The following is a 16,391-nucleotide window of genomic DNA, read 5'->3' as shown; positions in this document are numbered from 1 at the left end:
GATCTTGAAGCACTTTAAACAAATGATTTTACCTGATGAACAAGACTGCATGATATATTAGATACAATTGTTATCCAGTTTTAAACATGAAGAAATACACAGAAATTAACCAATTCGCTCAAAACTGCAGATTTAGTAAATGGCAGAACACACGTGTAAATCCAGAAAAAAGTTCAAGCTTCTGGTCCCCTGGGGCTCCCACTTCATTCCTGGAGTCCTGCCTGAGGTCCAAACACTTCACAGTGGCAGATTAAACATGAAATTTAAAAATCTACATTTGTCCTAAGAAAGAAAAAGGTAAACATTTCCATGGGCCAGAAACAGAAACGTAAGGGAGAAAGGCAGCTGAGGAGGCGAGAGCCAGTGAGGGTTGCAGAGGAAGAGCATCCCAGGACCGGCGAGAGTGGGTGCAGAGCTCCTGAAGCGGGATGGCCCCAGGGCATGCAGGAGGAACACTGGGAGGATGTGGTTGGAGCCAATCCAGGGATGGGAAAAGTCATCCTGCACAGATGTTCAAATGGTGCTAGTGTCAAGCAGAAGTATTAAACAGGAAGTTTTTATTAGAATGAGATAAGGCAGCACGGAATTACAAAAAAGAACAGACTACTTGGTAAACAGCAGTCGATAATTGATATCGGTCTGAAAAAAATACTTCAATCTCTATCTCACATAAATTTTTTTATTCCAAAAAGTAAAGTCATAATATAAATATAAAATTCCAAAACAGGAGAAGTCAGATTCTTACCTCACACCAAACGTACATATGATATCCTGTGTGAATATACACCCAGATCATGAGGGCATTGTAAGAACGTGCAAGAACATTTTTAGAACAGAATCACAGGGAGGGAATGTGAGGGAAGTTTCTGGAATGAGGGAGAAATTTTACATCCGAACAAGAGTTTGGGTTACGTGGGTGTGTATTTGTCGGACCAGTGGAACTGAACACCTAAACTATGCACACCTCACTGGGTATAAGTTATAAGTAGGTCCTCCAAAAGCTGTAAGAAGGAGTTGAATGAACACTGAGAAAATGCACAAAGGGCCAGCACAGGAAACGGGGAAGAGCTACAAATGAACAGTCAATTTGCGGGAAAAATGCTCAGTTGCACGAGTCATTGTAACATTTTTAATTGAAATAGCAATGACACCTTTTTCTCACAGACGGTGTTCTACGTGTCGTTGGTTCTGTGTTCCCTGGTTCAAGAGTATTCAGCACAAACACAGAGTGTGCGTGACCTAAAATGTCCGAGTCCCTGTTTTACAGATTATTCCTTCAGATGGATTAGTGGGAATGCAGAAATACATTTGTGTGAGGACATTTATTTTAGTATTTTTTTAATAATGGAAAACTTTTGGAATCTACCTAACCTGCATCAGTGATTGAAAAGGATTCTGAGGGCTTACTTATGGTTTTTACTACAGCTTTATTAAAAATAAAAGACTCCTTAATAATAGTAAAAAAAAAGAAAAGATTAAAATATATTATGATAGTGTTTAATTAACAATGCTGGTTTTTGTTTATTTGTTAATATTTTATTTATTTATTTGACAGAGAAAGACACAGCGAGAAAGAACACAAGCAGGGGGAGTGAGAGAGGGAGAAACAGGCTTTCCACCAAGCAGGGAGACCCAGGCAGGTCTCAATCCCAGGCCCCTGGGATCACAACCCAAGTTGAAGGCAGACGCTTAACAACTGAGCCACCCAGGCGCCCCATCAATGCTCAGTTATTAAACACAGGGGTACCACTTGTGGTGTTAGATATAGGGAAGGCTCCAACATTTTATATTATATACATCTAAATTGTTTTAATTTATAAGAGTTAGTGTATAATTAATTGTTTTAAAATGAAAACATGGACTCCAAATTGTATTGTCATATTTTTTTTGAAGTTCGTGAATAAAAGAAGAAAAACTATATTCGTAAGCTTCTAGAGGTGCAGCAAATACAGAACTTTGTGTGTGGTGACACAAAGATTGTATGTCATGATAAATATGGGGGCATCTAGATGAGTCTGTGCATACAAAACATGTCACTGAAATTGAATGTACCCATAGTCACTCTGGATAATGATATAGTGATTCCAAGTGCACCGAGTCACATATTTCATGCAGAAACAGGAAGAGTCACGTATGTGTCAGGGTTGTTCTGGAGTCCATCACAGAGGGCATCTGCACTTGGACAAGAGGATGGGCGCTCACCTCTGCACAGCTGCCTGCAGAATCGTTAACCCCATGTCCATGCACTCCGAGCAAGCTTCACTGTCCCTCCACCCCAAGGTCACCCACCCTGTTTCCTCTTATAGAATGAAGTTAGAGCACAATTTGACCTGTGCCTAAAAGAACCAGCAGGAGTATGGCCACCCCTGCATTCATGTTGGGTCTTTTGGATGGTTTCTTCAGGGCTTTTAGCAGGAATAGTCTCTGGGGGTGGGGGGGAAGCACCTAGATGAGAAGTCCTGGAAAGCTGACTACCCCAGGATCTCTGAAGAACATATCAGTCCTGAGGCTTGGGCTCATGGATGGTTTCCAAAGAGCAGAATCTTCCAGGACTTTACATGGCGTCTTCATAGTCCACATCTGCAGGGCTTGCCTTCTTCAGCTTAAAATAGATGGCTGAGGCATTCTAAAAGCAAAAGCATATGGATAGGACCAGAGCAGGGAAGACACGTGTTTCTCTTCCCCAGCCACCCTGGATGCGTCCTATCATTGCACGCCACACAGCCCAGAAAGTAGAGCCTCTTGGAAGACTGACCATAGGTGAGCATTTTCAAAGGCCTGTGTCCCACGAGTGGGCTGCAGAGGTGTTTCTGATGAGCCATAAGTTCACCCAAACATGCAAACTCCCATTCTAATGGGCCACCATTAGGCATTTCCACAGGCTATCACTTTTTCTTAAGGATGTCAGAGTTTCGTACTCATAAACTACATTAAACTAAACACAAATTCTGTCCTGAGACCTCTGGCTACTCCCCCTCTCCATACTAGACAAATGTACAAATCACGTACTATCCTTGCACCCATGTAGAGCTGGAATTCCTGTAATTTTCTGAAAGTATTTTTGTATTACCAGAGATTGCCTGGATTGTTCAAGGTTTACAATTTACTGAGTTGACACAAATCACTATTAGTTTAGCTTTGTTCAATATTAATTTAGTTTTCCACAGATTCTGTGGTTAACCTCACAGCACAAAGTGGTATGTGTGTGTGGTTCAACAATATTTCAGGATAAAGATTTTAAAGGTAAGAATTTTTAGACTTGCCGTAGCTACACTGTACCTACAGATCATCCATGTGTTGTTGCTAAAGGAAACATCTGTGCAAGGCTCTCACATTCACTTGCATGGTGAGGCTTTATTGTTATGACCAAATGTTTTCCCCGCTGTGTGGGGAGATAAGGGAGGAGATAGACCCTGAGAACCTTTGGTTTTTCCTAAGTGGCCATAGTTGTAAGAGTTTGAGAACCAGTCACAGGAAGAAAGAAAGAAGAGCAGGAAAGAAATTCTGTACGTCTTCTAACTCACCTGGCCTGAGGTAGGTGTCCTTTGGGGGTCTACTGTGGAACATAAGATGTGTGCTGTAAGATTTCACTTCTATTTGAAGTCCTTCCCTAAAGTCATGCTAATAAAGGCTTCTTCTCCTCCTATCAACTTCCCATGTATTGATTTCTGTCAGCAATTTCATTCTTGCTTTTTCATCTCTTACAAACATGATTTCCTTGCTGTACGGAGGACCAGGGGCAGCCTAGAGGTGGACGTGTAAGAAGTCCCTCCGGGCATTTACACTCTTCACATTTCTGGACCCTCGAGGTATGGATGGGACGATAGCAACAAGTGAGTCCACACAAGGAGGCCAGGCAGACACCACCACCCCAGTGTTCCTCTGACCAGGCTGTGCTGAGCTAGCGCCAGAACTGGACTCTCCTGGGGGTGGCTCCCAGACCCAAGGCCAGTGCTCAGGAAGATAGAGCAAACCCCACAGCCAACTGCAAGGCAGAGCCGCAGAGCTGAAGAACACTTCCATATGCCATTTGCAGGCACTGATTATCCACTTGGTCCCAGAAAAGACAAAAGTCAGAGACACACTCAGTCCCTTACGTCTCACCTGCTGCTTGCCGCTCTTGCTGCCTGTGGTACACCAAAGAGTAGACCTCGTCTCCGCTTACGACATTCACTGAAGAGAAGAAAGGAGGCATAGTGACACAGTCCTTTCTTCCTACCACTTACCTCATTCCATGCCTACCACCTGTCACCATGAAGACGGATGTGCCGTCTGTTGTTGGGGGTGGCTGGGGCACAGCAGGCACTGGTGGGATAGCAGACTCCACCCCTTCCCTGGCCCCCTCTAGCTGCTTGGGCCAGAACCTTTGGGAAACCTCACCATTCTCGTATACAAACTGTTCCTGCAGTGGGACCGCTGAGTTGATGTAGTTGGGCACCTGTGGCACGGGGCTGGGAGGGATCCTGCAGACACAGAAACACAAGATAACTCTGTGGGAAAGCATCCCAGATACCCCAGACATTACTGTCCAGGGTTGTGAGCGAGACATTGAAGGAGACAAGCCTGTTAGCAAGGGTCCTCAGCCGAATACTGACTTCTGGGAAGATCCACAGTGAGCTCCACTGTGTGTTATAAACTCTGTACCTGGGCTGAGCAAGGCACCGCAGAGCAGCCATGGAGTGCACAGCCCATGAACGCAGGTCCTTACATAATGGGTTCAGTGCAGTGTTGCCCAGACCTAAAATAGGGCCCCTCCCATCACAAGCGCTCAGTGACTACGAAGTGAGAATATTGATTCCCCCCACCCCAGTGGAGAACAGGTTGTTAGGCAGAACAAGCAGCTTGAGGAAGGGAGAGAAGAAAGTGAACTTGCATGTACAGGGCTCTGTACCCCTGGAAGACCGCTACTCTGATTTGGGAAAATAATCTGATTTTTGTTAGCATAAACAACGTGGTACAAAAATATGTCAACGAAACGTTGATGTTTTAAAAATATTTTCCTCCTCTAAACTAAAGAACTTTGCCAGCAAGTTTTCGGGATGGTTATCACTCTCTGGCCTGAATGACGGACATGTGCTTGTATCTTAATGCCTTTGAGATACTTTCAGGATCTCGGGATCCTGTTTTCCTCGGGATCCTGTCATCAGAATGACTCACAGATGCTCAGGTATCGGTTAATCGATTGGATAAATCAATTCACTGGTGAATGTGTGAAATGGGTTCGTTTAGTGGGGGAGGTGAATCAGGACGAATGACGGAAAAAGGATTTGGATTAATTCGTCCATGTACAAATGAGGAGGAGCAGCAAACAGACCCCGTCAGCAGTGGGAGAACTTCAGATAATAAAATACACAACAAGCACATGAGAGTGGACAAGTCGGAGTGGGGAACATGGGCTTTCCTGCATCATCGGCGCGCGCAGAGGGAGCAGAGCCTCACCTGCCCGGGTCCTCAGCCTCTCGTCTCCCTAGAAGTCAAGCAGATGGGCAAACACGTCAAAAGGGAATCAGATGGCCCTTGTGCGGGGGCTGCTCCCCAGGCCTGTCACCGCGTGCCAGAGGGCGTCCTGGCCGTCGTCGACTCGGATTCTTCACTCGCAGGGGAAGACACTCCGTGCGGAGCAGTGGGCTTCCAGACGTTCATCCCACGGCAAGGACCTGAGCCCGAGCCTCTGAACCTGAACACCTATTGTCTTTTCTGCTTTGAGTTTTGATTTCGACAACAACACACCACCTACTCTTGTCACGACAAGAGCCCTCAGAAGCACCACAGGCACAGCCACGTTACAGGTGAGGTGACGGACCCCACGCGGCAGGACGAGTTTAGAATTTCAGTGAGACTCTCGCATGGTCTCCATCTTGCTCAGGGGAGAACAGGAGTCCGGGATTAAACACCTGAATAAATATGCAATTACCAGCTGCGAGCGGGGGCGAAGCTGAACAACTTAGGGCTCTGAGGAAAGAGTAAAAGGAGAGAATTGTAGGCCGTGTGGCTGGCTGAAGCCTCTGGGGGAAAAAGACAGTTAGGCTGAGGAGCAGCAGAGATCCTGCCGTGAGCAGACGAGCGGGTGCATAGGTAGGCGTTCCAGAAAGTGGGAAGAGCTCGTGACGGTGCTCGGGGGGATGAGAACAGAGGCATGGAGTTTAACTGGGGGGTGGTCGGCAGAGCTGGAGTTGCTAACTGCGTTTCTCTTCTAGTAGCTGACCTGTTGTTTTCAATAGAGTCAGAATTTGGGGTGAAAATTAGATCCTGGAAGCAGCGGACATCAGTTGAGCCCCGACTGATCACACACAGGGGTTGGGGGACTCGGCCACAGACACAGGCACCGCTCCTGGGCTGGGGACTGGCAGCACGTATCCCCCCCACCCCCACCGTGTTCCTGTCTGTCCCCAGTCCCGCCTATTTCTATGAAAACAAAGTTCACAGTAACGAAATACCAGAATCGATAAATACTAACCCAATCTTTTCTTGAGCCAACAGCAGAGTGATAAGGCCATAACAGTGGGACCAAGGGTGCCAAGCAGCCCCTCCAGGACTCCTGAGGCGAGAAGTTCCTTTCTGTCCTCCACAGGCACTGAGGGGAGAGGTCTGCCCGTGAGCCAGCCTGCAGCAGGGCTGGCCTTTGGAGAGCAGACGTCTCGGGTGAGCTGAAGCCAAGGTCTGCTCTTCCCGGGCGAGGGGCGGGGGTGGCGGGACTGACTTATGTGATTTGCAGCTCATCACCCTCATGGCAGGAGGGAGGCACAGCCTTCATGGCCTCTGTGCCCCTCAGACACACCTCCCGGGGCAGCACCACCCTCAGATGCTGTGGGGTCCATACAACTCTCTGGGATACCAGAGAGGGACATTGGCCAAGACAGTTCAATGGCCTGAGCCGTACCTGTGACGCTGAGCATCACCGCCTCGCTGCGCTGGGCCCCCAGGCCGTTGTCGGCCTCACAGGAGTAGTTTCCAGAATGTTCTGTGGTCAGAGAGAGGTTGAAGGAGGCTCCTCCTCCAGACAGGGTCGAGTTGCTCCCCAGGATGATGTCCTCATGGTAAAACCGGTACCGAATCGGTGGAGAGCCGCTCTGGGCCTCACAGCGAAGCTCCATCATGTCCCCAGGGAAGGCCTGGGCCCCGGGTGCCCCGAGGGTGAGGACGGGGCGGGACACTGGACCTGAGGGAGACAGGGGCTGTTGGATGGGGTCTCCACACCGTGACAAACTCGTAATCCCTGCCCACAGAGGCTCAGCCCCGTTGGTCATTTGCACGGAGCCCCGAGGGACGTGGAGCCCAGCGAGTGGGGGTGCTGGCGGGACAGAAGCTCCGAAACTTACTTCTGACAGTGACGCTGACCAGCTCGCTGATGCTGGGGTGGTAGCCGTTGTCGGCCGTGCAGAAGTAGTTCTCTGCGTCACTGTCGGTCACCGCCGGGATCTCGAACTTGGCGGTGAGTGAGCGCTGGGTCTTTGTTTCCAGAATCAAACCCAGGACCCCTTTGTACCAGGAGAAGGTGATGTCTCCTGTGCCCTGGGTGGCCAAGCAGATGAGAACCAGCTTCTTTCCCTTCTGCACTTGTCCCCCTGGAGGCTGTGTCTCCAAGCTCACATTCCAGACGGGGACTCCTACACAAACACAAGGAGACACCTGGGATGTGACAGTCCCGAAAGCACGGGCCTTGGGTCAAGTCAATAACTGGTGTTGTTCTGTGGTGGTGGGTGGCATTCTGGGGTGGGGGGTGGTGTTTGCTGCTGGCTGGGGGCGGCCTCGGTCAGCTGGACAGTGCGGGGGGTGAGAAGGCCACACTGTTACATGGTGGCTGCGGCTCCCCTCCCTTCCTGGGGCAGTGGGGCTCCCAGGGCCTGGGCCTCTCCAGCCCACGCTCTGCAGGGCACAGGACGACGGCGGCCACAGGACAGACAGCCGATCGAGCTGTCTGGTCTCAAATGTTGGCCCCACGTCTTACTGTGGGTGCTTGATGCAACCGCTTCACTTGTCAGACTCAGTCTCCCGTCTGTACAAGGCAGGGGCGGGATACTAGCTATCTCCTGCAGTTGGGGCGGTCCCATGACCTAGCGCACGTGGGGCCTGGAGCCGAGCTGGCTGACCAGTGGCTCTTTGCTCCTGTCCGGCCTCACCAGTGTTGAGTTTTGAACAAGGGTGGGGAAGCCGACCTTCCGGAGGTGCTCCACATCTTCTTCCTGGCACCGTGGACACATTGTTGTCGAGAATGGGGGAGGACGTTAGCGCCCTCCGGAACATGGAGTGACAGAGGTCAGTCACCAAACGCCCCCTTCTCCTTTCTTTCAAAACCAAGCCCCAGCTTCGCCTCCCATAGCCTCGGGCCCAAAGCGGGCCCTTACCGTGCAGGTCTGAGTTCTCCCTTCTCTGTAGCTCCCGTGACTCCCCACCACGGCCACACGTGTCCCCCCTGGGGAGGATGTCGCCAGGGGTCGGGATTTTGCAGTGATTTGCTCCCACTCTCCAGCACAGGGAGGATGCCGTGAGGGGCTTCTAAGTACTCTCCTGGGCACTTGAGCGGGATTAGGGTGAATAGGAGCAGATCCCTTCAAGACTCTGAGAAGGAGAGAAGCTCCAGCATGTCTCCACCAGCTCCTACGCCCCAGGGGAGAGCAGCCTCGGGCCCCCGACCCTGTGTAAGTTCCCCGTGCAGACCCCGGGCTCACCTTGCACTTGTATCTGGATCCTGGGGCTCCAAGTGACTCTGATCGCCAAGGTCTTTGCTTTACACCAGTAGGAGCCCGAGTCTTTCCTCCACACGGTGGGGAGCTGGAGCTCTGGGGAGTGACTGCAGCCCTGCCCCAGGGCCTGACTCTCTCTGAAGAAGCAGAACTGGACTGGAGCACCCAGCTTCTGAGAAGTGGCCTGCATCTCACAGGTCAGGGTCATCGAGCCCCCCTCTTTGGGCCGAGAGGGCCTGGCTGTCAGAAGCAATGCTAGAGAGAGGGACGAAAGACAAATCCCCGGGCAATGGGTTCCAGAGCTCCCGTCAGAGGCACACGGGGCTCTCAGTGTTTGGAACAAGGCGAACTGGGTGCAGAGACGGCCCCCCACTCCAGCCCGGCCTGACCCTGTGCCATGTCTCTGCCCCCCACAAGGCAACCTCTACCTCCCGCTTGGTTTCCACTCTTTGACATCTCTGTCCACAAACTAAAAACACCTTTTCTGGACACAGGGCCGGGCGCCGACCACTGTTACCAGAGAGGGTGAAGCCTGACGTTTCAGGAAAAGCGAGAGTGTTTCATTCATTCCTGTCATAAACCATGTCGGTTATCTTCTTCCGCTCACTCCCCCGGCATCCCAGAGCCACACACTGTCTTTCAAGGACAGAATGTGACATGGGACAATCGGCCAGTTGGGGAAAGATTAGAGGAATTTAATGCTTTCTTTACTGAACCTCTCCTGCCCGTTACTGCTGCTCCCAACGGAAGGAACAGGTGTACGCTTGCCTGAAAATGCCACTCGCACACGCGCAGCTCCCCTGCTCTGCGACTCTGTGCAAATCTCGTGTGAACCACGGCTGTCAGGGGCAGTTTCATTCCATACCCTGAGCCCCAGGGATGTCTCCCTTTTCAGCCAGGGGGGGCTCTTCTATGAATGCACTACAGATGGGCAAAGCTGGGTCCTGCCTCCCCTCCTCTCCGTCTGCCTGGCAGCAGCCCCCAACAAGACATCAGATCCTGGAGGACAGCAGCTCTCGAAGTATTTGTTTACCCAGCATCAGAGCCTCTGCTCCGATAAAAATGCCGCATGTTCTGGATCCCGAGAGGGGGCTGCTGCCGCCACACCTGTCAGCCTCAAGCCTTGCTCCTGGGATGCTTTACCCTGGGACTTTGTAAACTCTAGTCCAGGGTTAGTACCAGAAGGTTTGCTCCGGGGCCTGGAATTCCTGGCAGGGGTGGTCTTTTCTCCTGGGAATCCTGCAATCCCCAGAGGACTGAGGACAGAGAAAGGAATAAAAAAGGTGTCCAAGCCCCCATTCCCCACTCTTCCGAATGGGGCTGATGGCGTGGAGGGGACACCAGACAGGGCAGTTTGCAAGGCCTGGAGCTCGGTCTTGTAGCTCCGAGCTTGTTTCAGAGAGTTCTCAGACTCCCAGGCAGACCTGGCAAGTCCCTGGTAGTGGAAGCTTTGTTTCTGCTGGATGTGGATTTGGATCGGTGCTTGGGCTCAGACTGGGCGCTCAAGGGGTAGAAGCAGGATCAGGCACAGAGTGTGTCAGTATTAACCCACAGCCTGAGTTCCACTTGGACAAACTTTGGGAGAGCATCCCAGAAGCCTGGGCTGGTCCCCAGTATTTGTGCAAAGCCGTGCTCCCCGGCTGTGTGCATGGCCTGTGTTCTTGGCGGGGCAGGAAGCTTCTTCGAGTCCTGCAGGTAGTATTTTCTATGTAAGGCAGCGATTCTGATGTATCCTGGGTTGAAATGCGCTTCAGTGGAAGATTCCTTCTGGGAGAAAGCTTCCTCCACTCTTCATCTGGTGGAAGCAAGACCTCGAATGAGCGTCGGAGTGATGGGTTTGTGCCAACCAGAGTGAGAGAGAAGCCGCATGGGCAACAGCTGTGGCCACAGAGCAGGGCTGGAAATGGGAGGGGGACAGAGAGCTAGCTACTTGGCTTTCCCGTGGTCCCGGGGACCGACTGTCACGTTCTCCATGGATGTGTGATGGCGGCGTCTCCTCCATCGCTCCTGGGGGAGCACCTCATGGGGAAGACACGAGGGCTTTGCCGCCCCCGAGTCTGGGAGGACGACGAGTCTTCTAACGTCCGTCTCCCACACTCTGTGGCTTCCGGTGGAACAGCCTCTCCCTTCCCGAGCTGCCACTCCCCACAGAAAGGGCTATGGTTTCAAGAAGACCCGCTCCCCCAAACTGAGCGGCCACGTGTCAGGTGCAGAAACTGACCTGAACACAAGCAGCCTGGTCCCCAGGGAGCCGCTGCCGTGGTAGACCTCAGCGGCTGTCACCGGAGGGCAGCCAGCACCCCCGTGGGCCTGCCGCACGGATTGGGCCACGAAGAGGAAAGGGAGGCCCGACTCACCTTCACTGGCTGGTTCGCAGGGGGCAGCTAGGAGAGAAGTCAGGAGAGGTCAGTGCAGGTGCGAATTCCAAACGGGCAGCCCCTGCAGCCTGGCTGACCGTCCCCAGGGCGGTTCTCCGCGTGCCCTCCTGCAGCCGTCCCCCTCCCCCTCCCCGCTCCTCCCCCTCCCCCACTCCCTCCCCCTCCACGCCCCCCCTCCTGCCCACTACTCTCCTCCCCCCATCCTTCCTGACCCCGCTCCCTCGCCTACATCCCCAACACCACACGGTTCCTTTTGTGCTCAGGAGCTCCTTCCCGATCACCGCTCCTATCCGTGCTGAGGGTGGTGCCTTCGTTCCGTGGCCCCTTCAAGCCCTGGACTCTCATCCCTCCTCTCAAATGTCCAGGTGACCCCAGCCCGGGCCGGCCCACCGCAGTCACAGCAGCCAGCCTCCTGCTCCCGACGCCCTTTATTCACCAACGCCCCGGTGGACGAGGTCCGCAGAAAGAATCCGGATTTCTCCCAAGATTCTCCCACACCTCAAGGGTCTGACTGTAGGTAGTATGGCAGCATCACGCTCAAGAACAGAACATTCTGGGGAGATGCAGGCTCTGCAGCCAGAAGACAGAGCCCTGAAGCGTGCCTCTTCCCCTTACAAGCTGTGCTACCCCAGGGACAACGCTTCACCTCTCTGGGCTCCGCTTTCCTTTTCTGTGAAATGCAGGTAATCATAGACTCCCTCAGAGTTTCTGCAGGGATTAAATAAGTTCATGTCCATAAAATGCTTAGAATAGGGCTTGGGATTTATTTACCATCCAGCAAACATTACTCATTATTAGTACCTATTTGAGCCCATGTTTAGTCTGACTTGTGTAGCCTGTTGGAGCTGAAGCGCTGGTCTGACTAATGTCTGCCTCAGGTAGGAGAATGGAATCGATGGGGCTAGCGTGAAAATCACATTTTTTATCCGTCCGTTCTACACACGGTTTCAAGCACTTATGATGGCGTGCCAGGGCCTGTGCACGGGCTGGCGTTGCGGGAGCGAGTGCAAACAGCAGGCTCTGCTGTCCAGGACTTTCGGGAGAGAGAGCCAATTGAAAAATCACCAAAGAGCCTGACTTGAGAGAGTGATCAGTGTTACAGGAGGGATGAGACCGAGACACAAGTCCGAGGGTCTTAGGACAGTTTGGACACTTTGGACGGCTGTCAGCTGAGTAGAAAACAGAATGAAAGTCGACAGCTGCCTTTGGGGTGTTTGGGGATGAGCACCCCAACACAGAACTAGCCAATGCAAAGGACGTGAGAAGGAATGAGCTTGTGGTGGGGTGGGGAAGAGAAGGTGGTGCCCTTGGAGCTGACAGAGGGGCGGCGGTGGGTGCTGGTGTGGTAGAGAGGGTCAGTGAGTCACGGAGGGCTCCCTGGACTTGGCACCTGGTCTGGATTTCATTCCAGGTATGATGGGGAGCTGGGGACAGTTCTGACTCCACTTACGTTTGTAAAATCACTCTTATCCTGGGAGAAGGGCCGCCCCCCATCCTGCAGGAGAAGCAGGGAGGCCACTAGTGGCCATTTAGTCGGGAAAATGTAGTCTGGAAGAGCTCGGGCGAGGCAGGGCCACCGTGAAGGGCCAGAGTCCAGTATAAATTTGAAAGTAGAATCAAGACTTACTTATGGATGGGAGGTCAAGTGTCGAGGAGAGAGAGGGATGAGTGTAAGTCCTAGAGTCTTGGTCGCAGCCGCTGGAAGAGTGGAGCACGGCACGGTCACCTGGGTAAGTTGGGGGAACTCACGGGAGATCAGGACATGCGTTTGGCCACGTGGAGTGTAACAGCTGACTGGCTGCGGAGCGCATGCACGGCGCTCGGAGGAGAGGCCAGAGCTGGGGACATGAGCTTGAGCTGAAGGTCAAAGTGGCGCAGGAAGTGTCTGAACCGGGCGGGGACGTGCACATGGGTGGAGTGTGAGGTCTGGCACCAGCCTTGGACAACTCCAACCTCTGGTGGTCAGGAAGCAACAGGTGTTGAGTTAGAAAGAAACCCAGAAGCCTGTGGTGCTCCAGAAGCTGAGGAAGAAGTGCTTCCAGAAGACGGGGTGAAGGACCACTTGGGAGAGTCCAAGTTAAAGGAAGCCGAAAACAGAGCCCTGGCTGGGGTGATGGGGAAGGGGTTGGTGGTCCCAGCAGGGGCAGGGGTGGGGACGAAAGGTGGACAGCCACGGCCAAGGGGGAGAAGGACCTGATAGCACCGAGAACCAACAACAGTCGCCAGGGCTTGAAGGGGTGGCGGCCAGGAGGGAGGGTTTGAGGAGACGGAAATGCTCTGCGTCGTGCCGGCGCGGGAGCTCACCGGACGGCAGATCCTTCCGGAAAATCGGAGCTGCTGTATCGTAAAAGTGAAAGTTAATGTGAGGTAAGTTAAAAATGAGTTTAAAACAGGAAGGGCGGGTGGCGAGGAGGCAAGCCCCGCAGCTCTCTGGAAATTTTGTGAAAGGGAGCGGAACACGGTCACGGCACATTCCCTTCGTCTTAGGGGCAAAGACGCGGTGGCGTGATTGTGCATTCACCGGACTAACCCGGGATGAAGCAATGTGGTGACGGGACAGGGACGGTTCTGAGAAAGCAAGAGCGTTAGGGAACCCAGTGCATACGGGGCAGTGGGGGGGTCCCGTCCTGCACGGGAGGTGGGACGGGTTGTCCTGCCCGGGGACAGACAGCGGGGGTCGGCAGGTCCACAGACACGGCCGCACAAAGGTGAGGACATTGTCTTCTGATGGCTTTCACTTCCTCAGTGACATGCAGCAGGATTACAACCCGAGAGTAGGACGGAGATTGAGGAGACAGAGAAGGCGGGAGATGGTGGGCTGAGGGCCTGAGTGGGAGGCACCGAGTGGGAAGGTGTGGGAGGGTCTCCGGCCCTACAGGGGCCACCCGAGATGTGTGCCCCGCATTTAAAGGGATGTGAGTCAACAGGATGGTGCCCTCCGTGGGAAGTCACGCGCAGCTGCTTGGGCCCTGGTGTGAAGCCCACGGAGAAGCTGACGGAGCGTGTAGACAGGGCGGGGCTGGGCCAGCCCCCGCATCGAGCTGAGAGGCGGGGGGTGCGGAGGCCAGGAACAGGCAGTGAAAAACCCCGGTCCATGGGGCTGAGAGGGAAAGTTGCAAATGCCCCGTGGTCATAGGGTGGGGTAGGGGTGGGGGGGCCAGGAGCGGGGATTTGGAAGCAGGCGTCGGTGGTGGCAGTGGGGACGGTCCACTCTAGCTAGGCAGGCGGGGCCAGGGACAGAAGACAAAGGAAGGGAGGAGGACCGTGAGGACAAAGAGCCCCGTTTGTGGGGCGAACCACCCCCGCAGCCACCCACAACATGGAGAACAGACACAGAGTTCACCTCGGAAGGAAGAACAGACACTCAGCACTTCCTATGAGATCAAAAGTGAACTGGTAGTTTTCTTCAAACGCCTGGCTCTCCCGGCTTCCCCACCCGCTGCCTGACTCCGAGCCACAGGTCGGAGGCCGAGGTCCTGGCCTCCGTGGGTGCAGGCGGAGACCTTGGGAGGCCGGGCCTGGACGTCCTACTCACCGCACATCAGCAGCACAAGCGCCAGCAGCATGAGGACCGGGTTGGGGACTGTCCCTGGAGAGGCTTTCTCCGCGAAGGAGGAATCCAGTTTGACAGAGGGTGGAGGCATCCGGGTTGGGAACTAGAAGCGTGAGCGCCCTCCCAGGCCCCTCTGTCTGCTCTCCGCAGGGGCCTGAGGCAGCTACGGACGCTCCTTCTTGTGGCTTTGGTCTATGTCCACAGCTCGATGAGAGTGCACGTTAGCACATCAGGGCCTCCTCACGAGCTCAGGGCTGTCTCCAAGGACGGTTTCTGACGTGGATGAGCGCTCCCCGACTGCAGTCCTGCAGAGGGCAGTGGGTGCTTTCCCCGTGGGGAGGTCCGTCCCCCCACCGCGCCCGCTCCCCACGTGCTCCGGCTTCTCCACAGCTGCACGCTGTCTCTCTGGGCACGCACGGCCGAGCCGGGGCCTGATGGCTCTCACCGGGGTTACGGACAGGACCTGACGGACTGTGATGGGCTCAGGGTCAAGCTGTTTGTAAGGTACTGGCTCCCGCCCATATTTAGACTTTCATGGCATAGCCTTCAGTGAAGCAGAAACAGAAGAAAAACAGAATCACAGGAACTTATAGCCTGGGGGAGGGGGAAGTTTTTAAGTGAAATACAGGAAATAAGCTTATGCAAATTATCTCCTGGGCGCTGGGGACAGTTTGCCATGCTCACCTGGCATGTGTGACGGCGGTCCTCCCCTCCCCCACATCAGGTGGGTGTCTTCTACTCCATCACCCCCGGAGCACACTGGGGCTCCTGGTGCTTGGCATGGGGAGCCTGGGTGTGATTCAGACCGTGCTCAGAAAGAATAAACCGTCTCAGGTTCCAGCACCTCTTTGAGGATCTAGGATTAAGAACCAGATAACGTGCGGAAGCAAAGCGTGTGAGCAAAAAACAGGGGACACGGCAAGACGCCATTCGGTAGTGACGCCCAAGTGTGGGTGTGGAGTTCGAAGAGAAGGCACCAGAAGAGACGGTGGGGTGGGGGGTGCGCATGGGGCCAGCGCTGGGCCAGCTGCAGGAGGAGACCACACAGCTAAGCCACTTCCTCCAAACTGATTTTTACTGGTACGAAATCTGACGTTTGCCTCCTTCTGCATGACCACCCTTTACCTTCCCCTCGTCCTGTGCGGGGGCGAGAAAGAGAGGGGTGTTACCTGTCCCCGGAAGACGGCAGCGTCTGTCCCGCACCGTCTGCCCCGCACCGTGTTAACAGTCTGAGGATCTGGAGGTGAGAAGTGCATGTTCCCTAAGTGCTGAGAAGTCACAGTGCGGCAGGCGAGAAAGATCGATGAGCAAACCGAACCCTGGGAAGTGCGAAAATCGTGATGACTGAGCCAGCCCTGGTCGAGGGGCAAGAGCGGGGCGTCGGGAAAGGGGAGGGTCTGCAGAGGGTGTGCTTTCCGGGGATGACTGGGATCTCCGCCAGCCGTGCAGGCGGGGAAGGACGCCCTGTGCAGAGCCAAGAGGGCGTGCGGCGTGAAGTCATGAAACAGCGAGGTGTTCTGCTGGGGTCGTTGGAGCTTGATTGTTGGAACAAAGCGTGAAGTACCGACAGCAGGAGGCCAACGAGACAGGGAGGAGGAGAACCCACAGCAGGTCTGTGCGCAGCACAGAGCGCGGGCTCTCCAGGGAGGGGGAGGGGCCAGCGGGGCCCCGGGGCCGGAGAAGGCACCTCCCATCAGAGGCAGCGCTGGGCCATTGCTGTGAGGTTCGAAGGACACGCTGTTTGACCATCTGATCGTTCCCCGAAGCCAGAATTTT

The 16,391-nt window shown here is 54.0% G+C and overlaps 1 protein-coding gene across 15 annotated transcripts; it reads right to left on the bottom strand.

Moving 5' to 3' along the window:
* Positions 1-659: 659 nt before the first annotated feature.
* FCRL1 (Fc receptor like 1) lies at positions 660-14,709 on the bottom strand. Of its 15 annotated transcripts, none has more exons than XM_004775783.3 (11): positions 14,598-14,709; positions 10,906-11,068; positions 8,670-8,939; positions 7,320-7,607; positions 6,881-7,159; positions 6,458-6,574; positions 5,440-5,467; positions 4,381-4,463; positions 4,105-4,173; positions 3,525-3,556; positions 660-2,626 (listed from the first exon to the last, which is right to left on the bottom strand). In XM_004775783.3, the coding sequence occupies exons 3-11, from the start codon at positions 8,890-8,892 to the stop codon at positions 2,555-2,557; spliced, it is 1,191 nt and encodes a 396-aa protein (XP_004775840.1). In that variant the 5' UTR covers positions 8,893-8,939; positions 10,906-11,068; positions 14,598-14,709; the 3' UTR covers positions 660-2,554. The 15 variants fall into 15 exon arrangements, 10 of the variants coding, with proteins under 10 accessions (XP_004775840.1, XP_004775833.1, XP_044942592.1 ...); XM_004775776.3 differs by having other exon boundaries at positions 11,042-11,068; positions 14,598-14,706; XM_045086657.1 differs by lacking the exon at positions 14,598-14,709 and adding an exon at positions 12,690-14,181 and having other exon boundaries at positions 11,042-11,068.
* Between the last annotated feature and the right edge of the window lie 1,682 nt (positions 14,710-16,391).

The sequence above is a fragment of the Mustela putorius genome, unplaced genomic scaffold (assembly GCF_011764305.1).
Source record: "Mustela putorius furo isolate JIRA1106 unplaced genomic scaffold, ASM1176430v1.1 tig00000997_pilon_pilon_pilon, whole genome shotgun sequence".
NCBI classification, from domain to species: Eukaryota; Metazoa; Chordata; class Mammalia; order Carnivora; family Mustelidae; genus Mustela; species Mustela putorius.
This window is presented reverse-complemented; position numbering and strand designations above follow the sequence as displayed.